The sequence below is a fragment of the Apus apus genome, chromosome 1 (genome assembly GCF_020740795.1).
Source record: "Apus apus isolate bApuApu2 chromosome 1, bApuApu2.pri.cur, whole genome shotgun sequence".
NCBI lineage: Eukaryota > Metazoa > Chordata > Aves > Apodiformes > Apodidae > Apus > Apus apus.
In genome coordinates, this window is record NC_067282.1 from 177,938,163 (window position 1) to 177,961,476 (window position 23,314).

At 37.4% G+C, this 23,314-nt stretch overlaps 1 protein-coding gene across 5 annotated transcripts in view; it reads right to left on the reverse strand.

Moving 5' to 3' along the window:
* Window positions 1-23,314, reverse strand: part of DOCK4 (dedicator of cytokinesis 4) — a 234,820-nt gene that overhangs the window by 116,347 nt on the left and 95,159 nt on the right. For all 5 annotated transcript variants that reach the window (XM_051625806.1, XM_051625795.1, XM_051625807.1 and 2 more), the window contains exons 8-12: window positions 22,894-23,045; window positions 4,557-4,638; window positions 3,888-3,948; window positions 1,861-1,993; window positions 307-395 (exon numbers count right to left, since the gene is read on the reverse strand). In XM_051625806.1, the coding sequence (XP_051481766.1) occupies window positions 307-395; window positions 1,861-1,993; window positions 3,888-3,948; window positions 4,557-4,638; window positions 22,894-23,045 (517 nt within the window). The remainder of the gene's footprint in view (window positions 1-306; window positions 396-1,860; window positions 1,994-3,887; window positions 3,949-4,556; window positions 4,639-22,893; window positions 23,046-23,314) is intronic.

Sequence of the window (23,314 nt, forward strand, 5' to 3'; positions counted from 1 at the left end):
CTGATATAAATGGGAAGCAGAACTGTCAAGCAATACCCATCAACAATTTGATCAGCCCCATGTGTGGAGGGAACTCCACAGCAAATTCTTGCTTTTCAGCATAGAAAAAAATGACATAGCTCGTTGAAAATTTTTTTTTCTAAGTGTGCACATGAAGGGCAATATCATACATTTACACTGAATATGAATATTATTACCAGTGTGAAAAAGTATTTATTTCAGAGCCATTAGGATTTCTAAAACAGAGCTACTTCATTTGCAAACCATGAAAACCCTAAGAATGCAAATGGAAATGTGGCAACTTACCTGCATTGGAGCCTGTCAAATTGTAACGTGCATTCAGCTTTTTGATTATATTTTCATGGATCTGGTACCAGTCACTCTCTGTGTTGCACCTAGAAAAAAAAGTTAACTTTCTTAACTCTGAAACAGGAGCACAAGATTTTCAGACCAGCTTCACCACATATCTCTAAACAAGTTCTCTTATTCACAGCATTATAAGAACACAACAGGAGCTAATAAAGCCCCATGAAACTGCTTGTCTCAATGGAAAGAGTGAAAGTGCTCTTAACATTTGAGAAAGGAACCATGGAAATATCTGCCTTGTGTGTCAAAGAGTGGGAGAAATACCAGCAGTTATGCTCAGGAACTCAGCTGTGACCAAGTTCATCATCTGAATAGATCTATCCTTCAGCACTAAACCACACAGAAATCTATCTTGTGACACTCCAGAGGAGACACAGGACTCAGAGCTGGTCTTAGCAGACAGAAACATCTCTGCTGTACACTTCAAAGTCATTTAAAACAGGATATGATATGATCTTCAGTGAAAGTCAAATTACATTCCACTTTACATATAGAAAATAGCTGCTTTTCCATAAGGAAAAACTGACCATGTTCTAGTAATCATTTTTCTTGCTTTGGACTGGAGTTAGTCTAGGCATCAACTTTGCTTTTAAGTGATGTTTCTTCCCTCATTCTTTTTGTTATTTCAAAACACACCGGCAAGACTTTTTGCAGACAAAGCTATTAACTTGTTAACCAAGAGCATCCACTTGTTTGACTTTAACATCCTGGAAGTCTGGGAACCCTGGAAAAGGGTACTTGAAAGACTTTAATGCCTTCAGATTTGCATGCTAACCCTGGGAGGGGCAGAACTTCTTCACTCATGTGCACAACATGTGCCCCATAGGTTTATGTACTTATAATAGACCACTGCACAAAATAGTTCTTACTGTAATGTCCATGATCAGCTGAAAATTACATGTACTGTGTTGCTACAATTAGAAAACTGAACTTTCTTCCCATTATTATCAGCCGAAATCCACTATTTAATCAATGATTAGTTTTAAAATCTAGTTGTGATTTTTCATTCTCCAGTACTAACTTTCCTTTTATACTTTTCTTATTCATTACATAATTTCTTCACTGCACAAAAAGATACTCTGTCAACTTTTTCTGTAGCTATGAAGGACTTCCCACTAGCTGCCTAGGCAGCACAATACACTTAAAAAATCCTAAAAACACTTCACGTTGCTGTAAAAAGAGAGCTCTAGAAGATCTTATAAGGATGTGAAAAATGCTGAAACATACACAAAAATAAAAAAAATATGTAACCTTTATCTTTAATATTATCCCACTTATATAAACATGTCTGTAGAACTATGCCAAATTAACAAACTTTGACACAAAAAAACCCCAACAAACAAACAAACAAAAAAAAAGGATAAATTAGCTACTACACTTTCAGGGAACTGAAAGGAGCTACAGCTACTTACTTGCACTGCCTTTACCACCACTACTTCTGATGCATACTGACTGGAAGGTACTTCTAAAAATTAGGAAAAAAGCATTCCTTACATGTATACTTTTAAGATGAGGTCATCCTTTGAATCTCCTGCCAGCAAATCTGCAATACTGAGGACTGCACAGCCAAAGGGCCTTCTATATTGTACATTGCAGGCATTTTTCTTTTCTCCAGCTCCCATTCGTCCTGCCAAATAAAATACATATTTGATGCATAATCCATGGAACTGTCTCTTAAAAATCACAGAAGGGAGGCAGAGAGCAATCCAGCTCAGTACGGTGACAGGTTTGAGCAGACAATGCCAAGTGCACTCACTGCAAATCTGGTCCATCTTTATGCTACTTTATGACAACCAATAGTACAGGAGGTTCACCAAATATGTGATGATCTTGAAAGGTCTCATACCAGAGGTACTGCTCATCCTCTCATGACCTCTGCTCAAGACACTTTCTGATACCTGCTGATAGCACATTCATGACACCACCAAACTGCATTTAGAGTTCAGACATGAAGGGTATTCAACATTTGCTGTCCAATAGGAATTATTTTACTGTGGTTGTTGTTATGTATGATTTCCACAAGAGATGTTGTGATTGAGCCATTGCAATTTAGAAATCAAATGCTACTTCCAAATACAGAACTGGCTAGCAAAGGGATAATTGACCAGCTGCAGAAAAATCAAGCAGAGATGAAACACAGGGAGGAAAGATGACAAAGGGCAGCGGAACAATTTATGATAAGGAAAGAAAGAAGGCAGCCAAGAAAAACAGATTTGAGTAAAAATATTTTTCCTAGTCTTTTCTATTTGATTTTTAAAAAATTGATCAATCTTCTCACTGTGTTCCTGGCATTTGAAACGGCCCCCTTTCTAACCATTTTAATTCAATTATGCACTGGCAGCTATGTATCTTTCCCACCAAGTCTTAATTCCTGACAAGAAAAGCCTATGGTTGTAGTCGCTGCAGGGCAATGTCTCCTCCAAATATTCCCATGCATCACAGGAGCTAGAATAGTAATTGGTCATTTTCACACAATGCAGCATATAAATCCTATTTTAACTTTTTACTATGTCATTGGTTCATTTATAAACTTGACTGAGAATATATTTAAAAACAATAGGAAAAATTCTACTCCTTTTTCTTCTTTAGACCATTTATTCTTACCAAACATATTTATATTCCATCAGAGTTTACCACACATTTTCCGAATACTTGTCAATGAAAACAAAACCCAACTTTTTTTCATGTTCTCATCAAACATTAAAACAATATGAAAATGCAAGGAAGAATTATTCCTCAAAGCTGTAAAATAGTGTTTAGTGTTTAACAAGTTGCTTCTGAACTCAGCAGAAGTTAGAGCAACCGCATATCAAACCAAAATATCTTTCAAAAATAGGAAAGCTATATTTAGGGCTGCACTGATGCAAATACAGAGACAATATCCAGGAAGTCAGAAGCAGACCAAAAGATTATTGCTTCACATCAGTACAGCCCAGAGGACAACTTCCTAAAATGAATACATAACACAAACATATGCTTTCATTCTCTTCCACTTTCTTCTAGAGGACTTGATATTTGCCTGTAACACCATGGATTAAAATTATTATAAGACTTTCTCCACTTCATTCCCTCTCCCCCTTTTTAAGGAGGTCAGGGAGAAGAAAAAATTAATGTGATTCATTTCAGATATACATCAGATATTATATACTAATTAGGTACATTCAATTTCCAGGCAATTTTTTCTATGAACAAAGGATGCTTGAAATTACTCTCTTTGGAGCAAGAATGGACTCCCTAATGACAACTTCATCATCTTAACAGAGTTCATATTTAAAATTTTAATTTTGTTTTGTAATAGAAACAAAATATCCTGCCGTCTAAACTCAGCAGTACACTTGAAAAATAACACAAAACAATTATGAGAAATCCAAAGCAAATTTTTTATCAAAAACCAGGCATTTTCTCTTCTAAAAATGTATTCAAAGGCCTAGCTAATCTAGTAAACCCCAAGCAATTTTCTTGTATTTAGTCTCATATGTCTAACAAACATAATATTTCTACTCACAGATTATTATACCTACCTATTCGGATGATGTGCACAGTGATATAGATGTCTTTTCTTAGCTCACTGCTACCCAAATCCTGCACAAGATCAGAACCTCGTTATTTCTGGCTCCTGATTAAAATGTGACATTTTAAGAGATCTTTATACACTGCTTTCACTGCCAGTGAAATTGATCAATTAACAGTGAATTCATTTATACAGCTTTAACAAATTATCCCTTTAACACTTTAAATTGGCAGTCATGCACTCAAAAAGATTGTCCTAAAATATCATGGGCTAAAATATGCTGTAATGCAGCAAAATCAGTGGGAGGACACAAGAGACTCACTGTGTACCTTGAACAGCAGGAATGTATTTGTGCAATTCCTAATCTTCTGAAAATAAAGAGACTGCTGCACAGTCTTTTGGGTTAAAATGCACAAAGAGGAAAAATACTGGTCCTTGTTTCAGGGAGAAAGACTGGTTCATATGCCCATGTGGAATTTTAGAGGAGTGTCCATGTACTGCCAGAAAATATTCAAGCTGGGCATTCAGCAATACACTTCAACACACCTGTAGAGCTGATGTTCATGACATCATTATATAAAAGTTTAGGGAGCAGTTCTGAGTCAGCCACAGAACAATTTAACCCAACTTCTATTTTCAATATCCCAGCACAAAGATTGAGAGAATAGGAAGAACTCACCACAAAGAGAGAACAGTGTCTTTCAGGCTTTTCTGGACATTTTGGCAAACCATTTCTATTCAGTCTTAAAAAAAATCTTTCACTGTAAGAAAACAAATATAACAGATATGTTGAACAACACTCCAGCAAAGTACATCTCATTTTCATCTTATTTCCAGAGGCAACCTTCCTCCAGATAGAATGAAATATTTTTAAAAGTCTCAGCTGTATCAATAGTAAAGGAGAGACTAGTGAAGTGATTTACTCAATCACTTAACAAAATTACTAAAAACTCAATACAAAACAGAAGACTGACTGTCATTTGGAAGAATGATATTGTATATTATAGCACACAGAGAAACACAAGTAACAGAATTAATTTATCCTAGTATGACATCAGATGTGTAGTATGTTGGTACTGACTCTTGCTAAACAAATGTCAACATTGTCATGCTTGTACTCAACCAATATACTTTTTCATAGATAGGAAGACAATCTTAGGAGACATTTCTCCTACTTAACTCTATCAAAATCTCTCCATAGTACACTGATTTTTAGCAGTCTTTTAACAATCTTACAAGTTCCAGCAGGGCAATTTTTATTTTCAGAATTCTGTTTTGCAGTCTACTGTGTTGTGTTAAATGCTGCAGCTGATTTAAGTAGTCATATTGCTAGTAGGGAGATACAGAGAATTCTTATCACAAAATGGAAGAGGGCAGTAAGACCCCACTGAAAGATAAATTACTTTTTGAAAACATTCCTAGTTGATAGTCAGTCCATTATCTGCAATCTTTGAGCAATCCTGACAATTCAAGCATGGAAAGCTTATGAAAAAACAAACTTTCCATGCTTTGGACAGTTTTCTCCAAGATACAGCCTCATAAGAAACACAGATACCATATTTCTGCAGTGAGAAATGTGGAAGACGGGAAAAGCAAAGAAGCCAGAAGTGTTATATACATTTCTCTCTTCACCCTGTCACCCCAAGCCCCAGCTGGCCAGACATTTGAGCCTGGATGCCCTGTAATGCTCAAATCGGAACCAAAATTTCCACAGCACAACTAGTTTTTTTCTCATCTGTATCCACCTTTTTGGCTTACTCAGGAGGCTAAATACGGTTTAACTACTGCTCTATACCATCCATCCACAGCTTTTCCAAATGCAGCTGGAAAATCACTAGGAATATGATGGATAAGATCCAACTCAAGAGACTAATTACATTTTTATTGCAGTAGCACTTGCCTTGTAGAAAATCTTCATCGATCATTCACAGAATCAGTCATTCACACTGAAAGAGACCTCAAAGAGCCCCAAAGACCAACCTCCTGCTCAAAGCAGGGTCAGTTATAAGGTCAGGTTAGCTTGCTCAGAGCCAGTAATGTATTGAAAATGTTCAATTACTGAGACCTCACAGCAACTCTGGAAAACCCATTCCAGTGTCTGACTGTCCTCAATTTTTTCTTTATATCCAGATGGATCTTGCCTTGTTTCAATTAATATTGCTTGTCTCTCACTATCCCACCATACACCACTGATGTTACCAATCCTCTTGTCTTCATGCACAGGTGACTTGCCTCCTGTCAAAACCACTTCTGCTCAGCTTGGACAAGCCCCACTGCCTCAGCCTGACCACACATGGCAGGAAATCCTGCCCACAAACAACATGAGGCCTTCTGCTGAATTCACTTCATTAATACTGGTTTTGCACCAGAGGGCCCAAACTGGCACGTCCTAGCCAACGCTGAGCAAGGGATGGTCACTTCCCATAAGCAACTGGCTATGTTTTTATTGATATAGCCCAGGATACTGTTATACAAAAGAGCACTTTTCTTAAGAGCTGTCTGGAGAATGCTTTATTTTTTTATGTGCCAGCTATCCAGGCTGAACCTACGAACACTTAGACTTCTTCACTGTGATCATTTGAAAACATTTGTGCAAATCTCAGCTATGCAGCTTTTTTACCAGGCAGCATAAAAGGCAGAACCTAAGAATAGTAGAGTTGAACTCAAATACCTCAAAGTGCACGAAAATTCTGTTTTCTCAGAAACACTCATGTTTTATGACACAGCCAACTTCTGCCGCTTAGGTCTCCATGGAAACTTTAAAACTGAGTTTTAAAGACTATTTATGTGAGTATATTTTTACAGAGAAACAACTTGGTATTTTGCTGTTGATTTAAAAATGGTTTTCAAAATAATTTTGCCCTTTCATTTAGGTTTGCAATATTGGAAAATACACTTAAAAAAGTGCAGAGCTTTCTTATAAGTCTCACACAAAGTACATTAAGCAAGAATTATTATTTATATTGCCAAAGCAGCTAAAGCTTTAGGACCCTATTATGTTGAGCATCATGCAAAACTGAATTTAGAAGATGTCTCTGTTCAAGCAGCAACAATACAGCTTCTGTGCACTAAATCCTGCAGAGCACTGGTGTCAGGACAAATTTGGCTCACACAAGGTGAGTCTGAATGTCACCACCTTATCTCCAGTCCATAGAACTGTAATACATACATACGCACCACATTTCACTACATGCTTTTTTTTTTTAAAGCAATCATTAGACTTGTTGGTTCAAAGAAAAATACCACTCCAAATGAAACAGTCTTACTCTGGATAAGCTATCTCCACAGCTTAACTATGAACTGGCAAATACCAGATTTAACTGGGAGCATATTCTGTATTTATTGAAGCTTACAACTTGCAGAAACAAAGGCACATCTTTTGAAAGCTTCCTACTCACTATCCACTATGATATGAAATTTTCAAGCTCTGCTTATACTCATAGACCATGAGATTATGATTCAGAACACAATTAAAAGCCAGGGACTTCTGTCATGCCACAAAGAAATGCACTAATTGCAACAGACATGTAATGGTTATGCAGATCTAATTTCCTCATTTGCATTTGAAATTTTGTTTGACTGAAGCATAGGACCCAGTAGCAATGAAAAAAGCAAACTGAAAACAACAAATAAAAAAAAAATAAAAACATTAATCCCTGTTCAGTGCTTTGATACATTTTCTTGCTTGAAACACATCACAGTACCAGTTACAGCTCAGATCAAAATGGTTATCGTTGAACATTACCAGGAAGCAAATGCAAGCAGTTAGACTTGTAAGATTAAGAGAAAGAAACTGCAATGCTATATCTAAGTACAGAGAGCGTGTGCATTTATCTACACCGTTTCAAAGGATTTCTACAGAGACAAACAGATTTGAGAATAGCTGAGGAAAGTAAACAGCCTTTCTAAAGCAAAATAAAGACAGAACTCCCAAGATCTGAAAGGCTGGCTTCAAACAGCAGCAAAAACTCCAGAGGGTTAAATCCAGGGCCAGTATCTTATTGCACAGCTGTTTTCTCAGCAGGCAGTTCCACATACATATACATGGCAAATACACACAGCAGCTCCCCAAAGCAGAAATACCTTTCCTTTCATTAAGGCGGTTTGATTCTAGCTTAGACTGCAATGAATTTTTTATGAGCACCAATCTCACCACTTAAACATGCCGAACACATTTAAACTCTGTCTTCCCACTGAAAATAAGGAAATAACTAATGCTGGAGAGATTAATTTAAGAAGGTCAACAAGGGATTTTTGTACTGTAACTTCCCGTGTATTAGCAAAGTAACAATGTGCTCCAAATCTACAGGCTTCATGCATACATTTAAAAGAAACTGCCACAAACTGTGACCCCTATTTCCTTACTATTAGCAGGAAAATGTTACCAGTCACGTGTTAGCAGTCTAGACAGATTGCTTGTTCTATGATTTATAAGCACACCATCAAAAAAACCCCACAAAACCCCAAAAAAAACCACCACCAAAAACCAGCCAGATACATCCCACATGGCTCATCAAATAGTCATAGTTCTTGGTAGAGCTCCACTTTCAGACATCTTTACAAATGCCCTCTACTTAAATATAGGTTACAGTGATTTCTAAAGCAAATAATGAAAGACGATAAAAGATTCTTGCCACATGATTCCCCAGCTCAAGTTTATCACATTCCAACACCGTTAATGGACAGATTGTCATTATAACTTGAATCTGAATTGACTTAATTTACAGCTAAAGGATCGCTGAATTCAGAAAACCAAGATCAGATGCCAAAAATCAGTGGTGAAATGCAGAGAAATTAAGTAGAACATGTCTTAAGTCACTGAAGCAAAGATAATAAAGCCTTAAAAGAATATTCTTAATCAGAGAATAATTGAATGATAAATGTGTCAACATGACTTAGAAATACAAGCTGTTCCACAGTAAGTCAGGCCCTGTATTTTATCTCTGTTAAATGCACTTATGAAAACCACAGCCAAATTTTTAACTGTAAACTAAGTAGCAATCGGCAAAGGGGGGAAGGAAGAATGAGTACTATAAAAACAAGATTTCAGCCAATTTCAGATACAGATCAAAGCATTAAGACTAACAAAAATAAATCAAACAAAACAATATTATGATTTGGTATCGAAGCTTATCTTCATGTCTCCTAGCCATGCTGATAAAATGGCGGAAGAAGATGAAAAACATTTTCAAGTGCTAGCTTTGTGTTGTTAGCAAAAGCCAACTGCCCTTGCTTAGCTGTACAGGTAACAAGGAAAAAAGGAAAAGGGAAAGCAGAAAGGAAGACAGGGCACCTTTCTTACCTCTCTTTATTAACTGAAGACAGCCCTGAGAAATTCATTTTTATGAACACACCCTATATTATTTCAGATATTTTCATCTGTTTTTTAACTGAAAGCTGGCAACACACATTTCTCAAAAAAAACCTAGAAAGCAATAATTTTAAATTATTTTTTTACGAGGTATCAGGAGGCAGATGAAGACAATACAGTTTTAAAAGGCAGACAGCATACTGGAAGCTATCTGCAGGTATTTACAACTAAAGAAGCAACCTACACCAGAAGCTGGAGATCTCACTAACAGTGAGCTTAGTCTGCCACCATGGATAAACATTTTGCAGCACAGCATTATCAGTGCACAGAACTGCAGATCCTTTAAGCTGAATTACAGTCTTGATTATTATCCTAGTTGCTGACTGAGGTAACAGCACAGATACAAGCAGATTTGCTGTGTCTTTTCCAAAAGACAGAAATTAATCTTGAAGAGAGCAGGAGCAATTGTTAAAGCAAAGGGAAACAACAGCATTTAAGAAAATTCCCCTTCCTCCAACAACACCTGAGCTCCTATGTATTAACCACCATTCGGGGGTTTACAAACAGCAAGTCTGTATTTTTGTGCTGACTCTTAACATGCCTTTTGCCAGTACCAATGCAACTGCAACATGTTCTCAGTAGGATGACCTGTAAGCCCACCAGAAAACCACTGGTGTTGAATATATCTCATCGTTACCTATATCTGTCACAACTATCATAGCTGGTGCACATATCCCTATTCTAACACTGCATTCATTTCTGAATGTAACTAATTGTTCAAGCTCCACCAGCTACAAGACAGGTCACCTCTTGCAGTTTTTCCATCATTGCAATTAAAAACAATTATTTCTCCTGCTGCTCTTCCATTTTTACAATACAAAGAGAGTGTTTTTAATGCATATGGGGGACCTAAATTGCTAACACAGGTTTCTCTTTCTTGGGTTGGTTTATCTGCTTTAAACAAGCATCTTTCTACAGAAGATCAGACTGAAGATCTATAGAAGCTACCACCTTTACTCCAACCATAGCAAACAGAAGATACTTGAGAAAGAATCTTCAAACAGTTAAGAGGTAGGCACATTTACTTCACTGAATATGGGTATCTGAGAGGAACTGAGCTGCATCTTGAAATACAAGCAATTTCAAACACACCCTCACACATCAGAATAACACGTGTTGATTTGAGGGTATATGGAATATATTATTAAAAACAGGCTCTGTCTCCCCATAAAATACAAAACCAAAGCCTTTCAAAAGTATTTCCTTGCTATACTCATGCCTTTTTTTAGAAATTCATTCCTACCATATATACCTCATTTTACTTGTCCACAAATGCAGTTATTTTGCTTAAAAGTCACATGCAGCAGCTCCCACACAACTGCTGAATAGGACAGTTTGGGCAGTCAGGCAAATGCAAGTAGACTTGTTGAAATGCCAGCTCCTCAAAAAATACTTGGAACCTACCCTGAGGTAAAATGTAACTCTCCTGCAACTGAAGAATAGTTATTATTTAAAGAGCAATTTATAAAAAATGTCTCATTAATGACAGCACATTATATAGCATTGCACAAAGTCAGATTAAATCAATGATTTATAAAATGCATTATTAAAACACTAAATCTCTTAAAGCCAGGATGAACCCTTTTGATCACCTGGCAACAAAGGGCAACAAAATCTGTAGAAAAGACATTTATTACAGAAACTATCACAAGTCCAAAACATTTGGCAGGAGAATGCAGATGTGCTAAACAGTCTTTATATATTCATTCTTCCCACTACATAGATAATATCTGCTTATACTATTGCTATTGATAAGTATTTAAACTTGAGATCCTAAAAAATTACTTTCTTGTAGGGGATAAGTAAAATATATTTTTTGCTATTTATATCTGAAAGCTAAAAAAATATTAATAAGTACAAGGGAGAAAGAGCCAGACCTAATAGAAATCTTTGTGAGGTACCAACTTGATTTTGAAATTTCTCATTGGTCATAGTATATTCCTGTGAAGAGTTTCTAAATCCAGAACAATTTTCAGGTCATAAACAGACTTTGGGGGAAAAAAACCAAAACAACCTTCTCACACCATAACTAAAGTGTCTCACGGGGTACCTAAGAGGCTCACACTCCAGTGTTTGATTATTGTATGCTGAGTACTTTTTCGGTGAGGCTACTAGTTACAGGGAGTGTCTTTTACTCTACTTTTGGAACTATTTTACTTTGTAAAACAACAAATGAAAACGTAATTAATAGGGCACGCTGACTGGGCCAGCATTTTCGTGCTCTTACCTCTGGTGTGGAAGAACTCCGAAGCAGGGAGTTAAGTCAGTATTCTCAAGCAGAAAGTATTATTCACTTGAAGCATATCTTTCACATTTCCAGTCTGACTGGGACCAAGAGAAAACTTCTTTGCTAATCTCCTGTGACAATTCCTACTCCAGAATTTCTCCTCATCTAGGATCCAAACAGAGGAAAAGCCCTATGACTTTTACTACTTCCCTATTCCAGCCAATAAAAGGCTGACTGACAGTAAGTCCTAACTATATTCCTGCATGTATCTTTCTGCTCACAATGAATTGCTGGAAAAAGTGAGACAAACTTTCTGAAGGGAAGATTTTGAAGTTTCTAGAACTTCAGGTTTTTCTTTTAAGCTGCTTTTTATATACTACACTTCCAGTTACAATCACACCAAACACATACTTGTCCACAAGGGCAAATTACTGGAGTCTTAATACAAAGCCAATAATGAAATAGTTAAGCCTGCTTATATAGAGTGTGTGTGTATGTATCTCAATATAAAGGATGACACAATTTTTTTTAAAATACTTGTAAGCACATTTGCAAATATACATACTGAGTTACCTATCTAAAGAGGTATTTTTATTCCAAATGAATAAAGGATTGTTAATCAACCAGTGGCTGCTCTCTTGCCAAAGTGACCTATAAGTTTCCTTCAAGGTGTTTCAACCTTTCTGCTAAAATCCTGAATGTGCAGGAAGTAAATAAAACCAGGCTGGTTCTGTTTTATCTTGCTTTTGAGAAGGGACAAAACAGAGTAGTAAGTGACTGAACTAGAATGGAGGGCTCTTAAAAGTCTGCTAGCCAGAAAAACCAAGATGCTTCATCTCTCCTGCATCTAAAAGATATATATATATTCATGCATTGATTTTGTGCAATTCACTGCAGCACGGTTTAATACTGTGCAAGATGAGATATTTTTGTGCATGCTGCATAGGAAATTGAAAGTAACACTGAGCTAAAGAGCAGATTATGCTTTTGTGGAAATACTATAAATACTGTAAAGGAAAAGTAGCCCTGAGCTAGTTCATGCTTTCTGGCTCCCAAGGGCTGCTCCTTCTACCAGAAACTCTGCCAACTCCTTTAGCTCAGATCCCTGCCCTGTGTAGCAGGCACATTTGCATGGAGAAAGTCATGATCCAAGACTTGCTTCAAGACAAAAACCATCCATGGATAATGTGGAGGTATCTGAGCAAAAATGTCCAAGGAAAATTATTTATGACGTGAAGGTTACACGCATTAAAAATTAGTATTTTAAGGAGAAAAGGCAGAGTAGCCTATCATCTAATGATAGATTAAAAATTATAAGGAGCACCTAGATTGTGTGTAGCATATGATATGGCATTGTACTGAGCACACTTTCATGAATATACATTTTTCCTTTACAAAAATTCTGTGTTGCTGAAAAATGACAACAATGTCCAATCTGGACTCTGCCTCTCTAATCAGTGTTCACTGCTCTCAGAAATTCTGACTAATTTAGTCTGAAGTACAGTTAAAACATATCCTTAGACAACTGGAAAAAAAGACACAAACCTTTTTTTCCAGAATTATATTAATCTCATAGCTTATAGTTGAAAAACAAACAAACAAACAAACAACAAACAACCCCCTCTTTATGCAGAATTATTTATTAATAAAGATTCATTCAGAAACATGCTATGAAAAGAACAATAAAGAAGTGGAAATTAGTTATTCTGAAATGAACCTTCTTGACAAACTTGATAAAATTCTACAATGAAATGAATGGCCTGGTAGATGAGGGGACAGCAGTGGATAGTGTCTATGTGGATTTATGTAAGGTGTTTTACACTGTCTCCCATATGATCCTCTAAGAGAAACTCAGAGGAAAAGATTGCTTTGGGCAACCTGGTCTAGCAGCAGGTGTCCCTGCCCATGGCAGAGGGGTTGGAACTAGGTGATCTTTGAGGTCCCTTCCAACCCAAACCATTCTACAACTCTAAGCTGTTGATGTGTAGGCTGGATAGCAACATGGCTTAAAAACTGGCTGAATGGCCAGGTCCAAAGGGTGGTGATCTGTGGCACAAAGACTAGTTGGAGGCCAGTGACTAGCAGTTTACCCTAGGGGTCAATCAATACCGGGTCCAATCTTGTTTAATGACTTCATTAATGATCTGGATTATAGGTCTGAGTGTCCCTTCAGCAAGTTTGCTGATGATGCAAAACTGGAAGAAGTGCCTTGTATACCAGAGGGACGTGCTGCCATTTAGAGGGACCTCAACAGGCTGAAGAAATGGGCTGAAAGGAACCTCCAAAGGTTAAACCAGAGGAAGTGCCAAGTCCTACACTTAGGGAGGAACAATCTCATCCACCAGGACATGCTGGGCACTACACATCTGGAAAGCAGCTTGGCAGAAAAGAACCTAGAGGTCCCGGTGGACACCAAGCTGAACATGAGCCAGCCCTTGTGACAAAGGAGGCCAATGGTATCTTGGGCTCCATTAGACAAATTATTGCCAGAAGAGTGAGGGAGGAGGCACATGGTGTAATTCTTGGGGTGCCCTACACAGGGACAGGAGTTGGACTCAATTATCCTGATGGGTCCCTTCCAACTCAGCATATTCCATGATCCATGACCCCTCTTCCCCCTACTCAGCAGTGATTACACCTCACCTGTAGCACTGTGTCCCATTCTGGGCTCCACCGTGCAGGAGAGAAATACCGGAGAGAGTTCAAGAAAGGCCATTATGATGATTAAGGGACTGGAAGGAAAGACTGAGAGAGCTGGGATTGTTTAGCTTTGAGAACAGAAGGCTCAGAGTTGGTCTTTTTAACTTATTAAGATATAAAAATACCTGAAAGGAGGGTGTAAAGAGGATGCAGCTGGGCTCCTTTCAGTGGTGCCCAGCCACAGGACAATGGACACTAATTAAAACACAGGAGGTTCTCTCTGATCTTCAAGAAACAATTTCTTTGCTGTGAGGTTGTTTGACCACTTGCAGAGGTTGCACAGGGAGGCTGGGGAGTTTCCACCCTTGGAGACATTTAAAAGCAATCTGGACATGGTCCTGGCCAACCAGCACTACAAGATGACTTCTGGAGTTCACTTCAATCTTCAACCATTCTGTGACTTCTTAAATATATGTAAGTACAACATGAAAGCAGCACAGATAGAGTACTGGGTCATTTGGGTCTCTAGAGAAATCACAGAATGGTAGGGGTTGGAAGGGACCTCCAGAGATCATCAGGTTCAACTCCCCTGCCAGAGCAGGACCACCACAGAATCTAGAGCAGGTCACACAGAAACACATCCAGAGAGATCTCAAAAGTCTCCAGAGAAGGAGGCTCCACAATCTCACTGGGCAGCCTGTTCCAGTGCTCCATAACCCTCACAGTGAAGAAGTTTTGCCTCATGTTGAGGTGAAACTTCCTGTGTTCTAGTTTGCATCCATTGCCCCTCATCCTGTCACAGGACATAACTGAAAAGAGATTGGCCACTCCTTCTTGACACCCAACCTTCAGATATTTATATGCATTAATAAGATCCCCTCTCAGTCTTCTCAAGACGAAACAGCCCCAGGTCTCTCAGCCTTTCCTCATATGAGAGGTGTTCCAGTCCCTTAATCATCCTCATACCCCTCCATTGGACTTTCTCAAGTAAATTCCTGTCCCTCTTGAACTAGGGAGCCCAGAACTGGACCAACTACCTCCCTCTACCTTCTGGACACACTCTTCTTAATGCATAAATACAGTTCTTTACACATCCTTCTCCATGTTCTACCTTTGTGAGCTAATAATTGCTATGCTTCAACACTACCATTTGTCTTTACCTACCCTGAAATTCCAAATGTATGTAATTAATGAACTGTTGCCCACAACAACATGTGAAATCTCCATCAGCCAGAAGGACAACCATACAGTATTCTTCTGTATTTTTTAAATGAATTCCGTAGCCTTGCACTGAGTGCACATGCTACAGCTTCACAAAAATATTCTTCATCTCCTTTGTGGTCTAATGTTCAATACTGTTTAGAAACAAAGGACTTAGCTGTTTGAGTCTCCTGCATTTGGAGTGCTGATGTCTGGATCACTGGTGCTAAGTAAACTATATATTGAAACTCCAATGTTACCTACTTAAATGCTTGAAGTAATATTGAGTCTTTGAGCTCTTGCTCAAGAGAGGCCACAGGGATATCTCAGAAGAAAGACATCTTGGGTTCTCCATAGTGAGTCTTCTGGGCAATGGAAATGTATTATCAGCTTGATTCAGAGGTAAACAAAGCCCTTCCTTGCTGTCATTCTGTTAACAATTAATGACAGTTGTGCAAACTTTATTTAGAGGGACAATTAAAAGTAGAGTTCTTTGAGCTGTGTTAGAACCAAGCAGATCTGAAGTTTGAAGGTGCTAAGGCTGCAAAAAATGCCTTTAAACATACTATACAAAAATACTTTAAGATTTTCACAGACTAAGGAGGCTGTGGAATATTTGTTCCTTAAAGGGAGAAAACTGGACACAATAGCTTTCTTTCTGAAAAAAGCAAAAACATAAGTTGTAATATAAAGTAGTAAATATTTTGTCCAACAAAATGTGGATTTCCACTTTCAGCCAATGATATAAGGTAATAACAGAAAATAGGCATAAAAATATTGATAATGTGTATGAATGTCACTAAAAAGGTGAGCTTGAGAGTGGAACAAAGGAAAGGTAATCTTCTTATATGGTCTGGAGTTTACACAATCATTAAGCATATAATCAAAAGCTCATGAAATAGAAAGCGCAGTTTGCTTTCATTGGCCTTGAATAAACAGCCTGTTCCTCTTTGTGCTGCTTGAAGAACCTGTGCTCATTTGAGTGCACTATGACAGTTACAAACAAGGTTGTTCAAGGTGATACGAAAAGGAGGATTAGCATGCCAACTTATCTCTGCTCCTCACACAGATGGGGCCAGAGGCATCAATCATTTGTGATTAGATGTTCATATCATATTGACACAGACGCAAAGCGTATATCAATGAAAGGAAATCTTACCACGCTCCATCTTCCTGAAGTGCTGCCTTGAAATTGCCCTACTAATTGCACCGCTATTTATACAAAAATATAACATTAAGGAAATGGTTTAGAGAGGATAATGCTACACAAAAATTGTGTGTCACATAGATTTAAAAAAGTAATTTCTACAGTGGCATATTGGCATAACACAGAGCCACAAACTCCACATAAATATAAAGGTCAGCAAAGCAACTGGGACTTTGGGCTGGAGATGAAGTGTTCTTATGCATATTCATCAACAGCAGTAACAGGGTCCACAGTTTGAATTGAACAAATGCAGGCAGCAGACTTAATACCTGCCACTCCCATTTCATAATACACTGCATAATGTTGTTGGAGTTTTCAAAATTCTGCTAAAAATAAACAGGCAGAATCTCTGGATAGCAATGTGCTATAAACATAAACATGAACTTAGAGTATATAAACACTGGAAAGGTAGGTATTTCAAAGGATATTGGGATTTTTTTTACTTTTCTAGTTTTGCTTTGTTTGATTGCTTTTTCCTTTTATTTGGTTTTGTTTGGGTGTTTTGTTGTTTGTTTTTTTTTTTAACACAGCCATAGAGTAAAGATTCTCTTTGGGGTTTTGTTTTTCGTGTTGATTTTTTTGGAAGAAGAATATTCTTGTGGCAAGGAATAAAGTTAACAGTCTCAACGGATAATGCACATTGGAAAACAGCAAAACTGTTACTGTGCTCCTTGCAACTTGTTAAACTATTAAAAGCTGGTGAGATCTTTCCAGGATCTGATTAAAAAAAAAAATCAATGTATTTTTTATTAAAGGATTAGTGTTGTTAGAACCCTAGTGTAAATGGACCCTCTGCCTACACAAAGGTCATCACTGCTGCAACAAACTGCTGTACAGGGTAAATGATATGAGAACACACGGGAGAAAAACATACTATCATCAGATGTGTTATTTCCCTCAAAATCTTCCCCTACAAAACTGTTAACTACATAATCTTTTGAAGTACATACTATTGGCTTTGTAAGGGTAATTCAGTTGCAGGAAAAGAGGTCCGTTTCATCAACTTTTGTGCTGGTAAAAGAATATACACCTCCCAAGCAAATAAACATCACCACGCTCTTCTGTACTCAAAACGTTGGGAATCTAAGGGTCTTCGTATTCCAGCTTCACAGAACAGAAGCCACTGATAGTTTAGTAGGAACAGAAAACCTCAAAAAATTCACAAATCTTATAAATGACCACATATCACAATAGATTTAGAAAACAGCTAATGAAGAGCATCAGAACAAAGGATCATTGCAGTCTACTGAAGTGAAGAAAACAGTTCCAGTCTTTCTTTGGAGCTTTAACAATGTCTTATCTTTTACCTAATGTTTAAACTTCAGTTGTTTTCTCCTAAGAGCATCATACATTAAATCAATTGCATTCAGGTGTCTATTATCCATTTAACTCTGAAATCCTTTTGTCGTAAGACTATAATAGCTAAAAAAACCCCAGTTAACTCCCGAAGTAAAAAATTACATAAGTACAGCTGAGTTACTCTATATTTTACAGGATTTTCCCCCATCCAAACTATGATCCTGAAGCATCCATTTGACATACGCTACTCCATGATTTCCATGATCGAGGCAGTTTGAATCAGGTGTTCGCTTTTGAAGAAAATCTTTTATTGTCTCCAGGTTTTGATTCACAATCCAGAACAGTCTTAACTACTGAACTGGATTCTTCAGCATAAAACTGAACTGGAACATAAGCTCTTGCCACTCAGTCCACACAACAATAGAGTTAGTGCAAAACAAAAGTCTTGAAACATTTACACATGTTAACATTAGGTTCTTAGCATGAACTGCTGCTCTACAAATCCATCCTACTGGCTGAGGGAGACAGCAGTCTTAGACTTTCAAACCTTTCATCTAGTTATAACAAAATTAGATTACATAAAACCACAAAAGTCCTTTTGATTTTGCTTTTCTCATTTGTTGATTATGCCAGATTCAAAGCACCCATTTTATAAAAGCATCCCTTAACACTATCAAGTAAACTACTGTCTGGACTCCCAATGGATCTAGGTAGAGTATGTTTGAAATAATATACTTTAGAAACAGATTAAGATGTTGTACAATGCTAAGTAGCCAGTAAAAGCTCAACAATGGCCAAGAAGACAGGACAGCACTGAGACACACAAAAGGTTAGGGAGATGTGATCATGGACCTCTTTCCACATACAGTAACAACACTACTCTAACAACTGTGCATGATAAATTTTTCCTGTATATTAGGATTCTAATAGTGTAATTATTTCTACAAATTATGATGCCATCAAGATAGTTTTTTACTTTCTTAAACAACAAAAAATGAAGAATACACAAACACAGGGCTTCTGACCTTAACAGATATAAAAGAGGAAGAGGAAGGTTAGAAGATGTAATAGTGCATTAAACAAATAATTTTACTGGGACAAGCTCTATGTGCCATGTTAAAGCAGTACCATTCACACACCTGCCTTCTCCCACTCAGGGGCTGTCACCCTTCTAAGAAAGAAAACTGCTAAGCAGAAAGAAGAAATGGATCAAGATACAAGAACACACCAGGGAAAACTCTAGGAATCCCCAGGGGGTGACTTCAGGTGTTGATTGGTAATTTAAGAGAGAGCAAAAATTATCCCTAGCAGCTAGTTTGATTAGAAAACATGGAGATATATGTGTGTGTATATATATATATATATATGCATACAGAGTCAAGTGAAATTAGTATGCACCAATTAAGTAGAAAACTACTTGACTTGGAACTGTATGTCTTAATGCATCAAATAGCCTAAGTATGTAATCACTCAGACTTAAATACTTGACTACCAAGAGTCAACTTCTACAATTTTCTTGCTTCCATACAGAAAGTAGAATATTCATATCCAAAACAAGTCTTTTAAAGTGTGAAGACACACATTAGGCAATTACATCAATATATAAATAGTCTGATAAGTAACATTTATTATTGCTGTTTATTAACAACAATAATAAAGTAATATATTAACCTATTTTTATTATTATATCTATCTTAATACAGAATAATTGATGTTATTGTGGATGCCAACACAATCAGAAAAAGTTAATTTTAATAGCAATTGCCAGCAACAAAAAAAGCCTGAAGAAAACTAGTCGCATACTGTCCTAAACAAATGGCAAGTGATACAAAAGAACATTTAACTCTAACTTACTTTAGTTGCCAGAAAAAATTCCTATTGCCCACAGTGGGTGCTGATCACACAACCAATCTAAAGAAATCTTTAATTAGTAAGTCTGAAGGTCAAAAAGAACCTGAAGCACCACAGTGATATTTGGGTCACTATCTGACATCAGATTTCTTCTCTGGGCAAGTCACTAATTCATTTCCACATCACAGTTTCTCACGCTGAACCTGGAGAACGTATTATCTAATTCTTAGTACATGTTGGGAAAATTACAAGCATTTATGCATGCTGCTAAGATGAAAAAATATTTAATTGAGAATACTTTAGTTATAAATTTATCTAATTTTCCTTTATAAAAGCACTAAAATTATACACTAAACACATTCTCAAAACCACAATAATGGCTTAATGGCTTTAATTTTCATCTCTTATTTTTAGAGGTGCTATTAAGAAGTTTCATGTATTAATTGCATTTTTCTACTGGACCAGAAGACAGCAACTTTGGAAATCAACGGAAAAACGATGCAGCTAGGTTGTCACTTCAGATGTTGTCACATACAAGTTTTGACCTGCTTTTCCATCAGCAAAGAGCAGAACAGTCTGTATATCCAGGCTCCACAACTTTGGCACCATTGCAGGGTGTGAACTGCAGTAGCTGAGGAGCACAGACACTGTCTCCTCTCATACTTCAGCCTTCTAAGGGAGACCGTTCATTTCATGCATGTATCAGCCAGGGCCTAAAGACCTCTGAAATATCCTACCAATTTGTACTGAACAAAAATTATACAAAATACCATACTTGTGTGCACCAAGAACAACCAACTATCTTTGGTTTAACTCCATGATGACCTGGTTATGTCACTTCCAGGTCTGTCCAGAAAGACCATAAAAATCTCCAGCTTGAACACCTCTGCTTTCCAGAGTTCATTATGTGATACAGATACACCTTGCATTTAATCTGTTCTTATGAAAACTCTCTCGGTTTCAGCTTTTTCAAGAGGCTTTTGTTTGTTTCTTGGGAAGGTTTTTTATTGTGATTTTGCTGTTGTGGAGGTGTATGTTTGTTTGCTTTGCAGATGGTTGCAAACTACCTTCATCTTCTCATTCCCCCATGCCCTAGAAGGCTGTTTGGATTCCTGATAACAGGCTTCTTCAAGGTTTGCCAGTAATAGGATGAGGAAGTTGACACATAATAAAACAGCTGCAAACAGACACTGGAGTCAGGAATCAATAACTAAAGGTCAGATCACAGCAAGCATGTGACAAACAGCTCTAGAATTTATGCTTTCATGTGAACATGAAATCCAATCCATTTGCTTTCATACCACCACTACTGCCATAATCTTGTTTTCAGCAATCCGTAACACCCAAATTGTTTTCTGTCAAAGTCTGAAGCTGTCTCCTAAATCTATCACCTGCTGTGACATTCACTGGAGTGAACACAAAAGATGGGACCTGATGCACATTTAATTCCCAGAAATGACAATGAATTGTATTTTGGTTACTAACATCCAAAGTGCAGACCAGAAGGAAGTATCAGTACTTAGCAGCTAACACTATAACAATAGTTGCTTATATGTGATTTCATTAAAAACAAATGTATTCAGTATAATCTTGTCTCAAACACTGGTTAGTTATCTTAGCCAATTACAGAGCACAGACAATTTTATAAAATTCAGCCCAAATTCCATGTGGTTTCCCAAAGTCCTATTGCCGTAAGATAACTAGTTCACAGTAATGGCTTTGTACACATTTTGAGTAACACTTTCTACTCTATTAACTGGCTTAAAGCAGTAGCTTACATTTCTTTTTGTGTATTTGTGAGCTGTCTGATTTAAGCAGTTTTTGTTTTGAAGTCTGGTCATTCCTTCTCTAGTGGTGAGTCTTAAAGCACATGATGTTTGTTACCTCTTTCTACCATGAGGAGAGCAGAGAAGAATAGAATGGCCAACAACCAGCACCAAATTATGAAGGGGAGCCTGCTGGATAGAAGGTGATCTCCCAGTGTATTGGGTTTACATGGCAAGGTTTTGGTAGCAGGAAGGGCTACATGGGTGGCTTTGGTGAGAAGACATCAGAAGCTGTCCAAACGTCACACAGAGCTAATGCCAGCCAACTCCAAGATGAATCCACTGTTGGCCAAGGAAGTTTGGACCAGGAAGAAGGGAGGAGTAGAAATAAGGTGTTTTAAGATTTGGTTTTATTTATAATTGTCTTTTCAGATTTCATTACTAATAAATTAAATCATTTTTCTCCAAGTCGAGTCTGTTTTGCCCGTAATGGGAGAGTGATCTCTCCATGTCCTTACATCGACCCATGAGCCTTTCATTTTTCTCTCCCTTGTTCAGCTGAGGAGAGGAATGATAGAGTGGCTTTAGTGGGCACCCAGTGTCCAGCCAGGGTCAACCCATCATCACTGCAGAAGCATTTAATGGCTCAATTGTCCAGATGCTTCAATCTTCAAAATTCCTCAAACAGAACTTAGAAGACTCTTGCACTAACTCTCCTTTCCTCCTATCCTCACATTTATTAAATGCATACTGGTTCTGCTACTGCTTACTTCCACGCTCTCTCTGTTGGCCAGAAATGTGCTGGGAGTAGAAATAAATACAGAATATTTAAAAATTCAAAGTTTACCAGGGTTCTCACAGAACTTACGCTCTGTTTCAAACAGAAAAGGAATGGCTACAAGATCAGCTCCCAGCTGAAAAATGAGGCCAAACAAACCCTAAGTGGATGGGAGATTGGTTATGAATATTTCACTGAAGACCAGGCACCTCCTCATTAGGGCAGAGGTTCTTTTTACAAAAAGACTCTTAATGAACTGACTAAGGAAAGCTCTCCCCTCTCATGTACCTTGGAGAATTAATCTCATAAACATTACAGAGCAAGCAACAGTTCTGTTTTGAATGTGCACTGATTAAGAGAAAGGGAAAAAGATACTGAAAGAGGAACTTTAAGTCAGATAACTCTGTATGCATATATGTATATATGTTCCTCCACCAACAAAACCAACGGAACACTGACATATGTAAACAAAACAGAAAAATACCTTTAAACCTAAAACAACACTAGAAACTTTTGAGTACAGAAAGTGAATTTCAAAACGAAACAAAAAATTATTCTGAATCAAGACTACCTTATGCTTGCTTCTAGTGTGAAATTTGTTAACTGGATAAAAACATACAGTATCTATAGACAAAACTTATGTAAAATCAGGATTCTAGAGAAAAACCATGTGGTACCTGATGGGCCGATTTTCTTTACTATCAAAGAGTGAGAAGATTACTTCCAGTTCTTCTCCCAGATTGGAGCACATTAGACTCTTCATCTGAACAAAAAGATGGTGGCTGCTTGCTGGTACTGGTGTGTCTTTTTTTCGATGACGATGTTCCATCTAAAAACACCATAAGCAACACAGCAGACCGTTTGAATTAATCATAAAAATCTTAAACCAAAAATATGTAGAAAAACATAACACTGAACTATTTTCTTAATCCAAATTTTTATTTTTCTTGTATTAACTTGTAATAGCTTTTTTCTTTTTTTTTTGTATCTGAGAAGGAGAACACAAAGAAGTGGCTCTCCCAGTGTTGCACTGCATCATAATTATCTCTAGAAGTGTGCTGGTTTGTTACAGTGGGATTTTTTGGTAGTGGGGGAAGG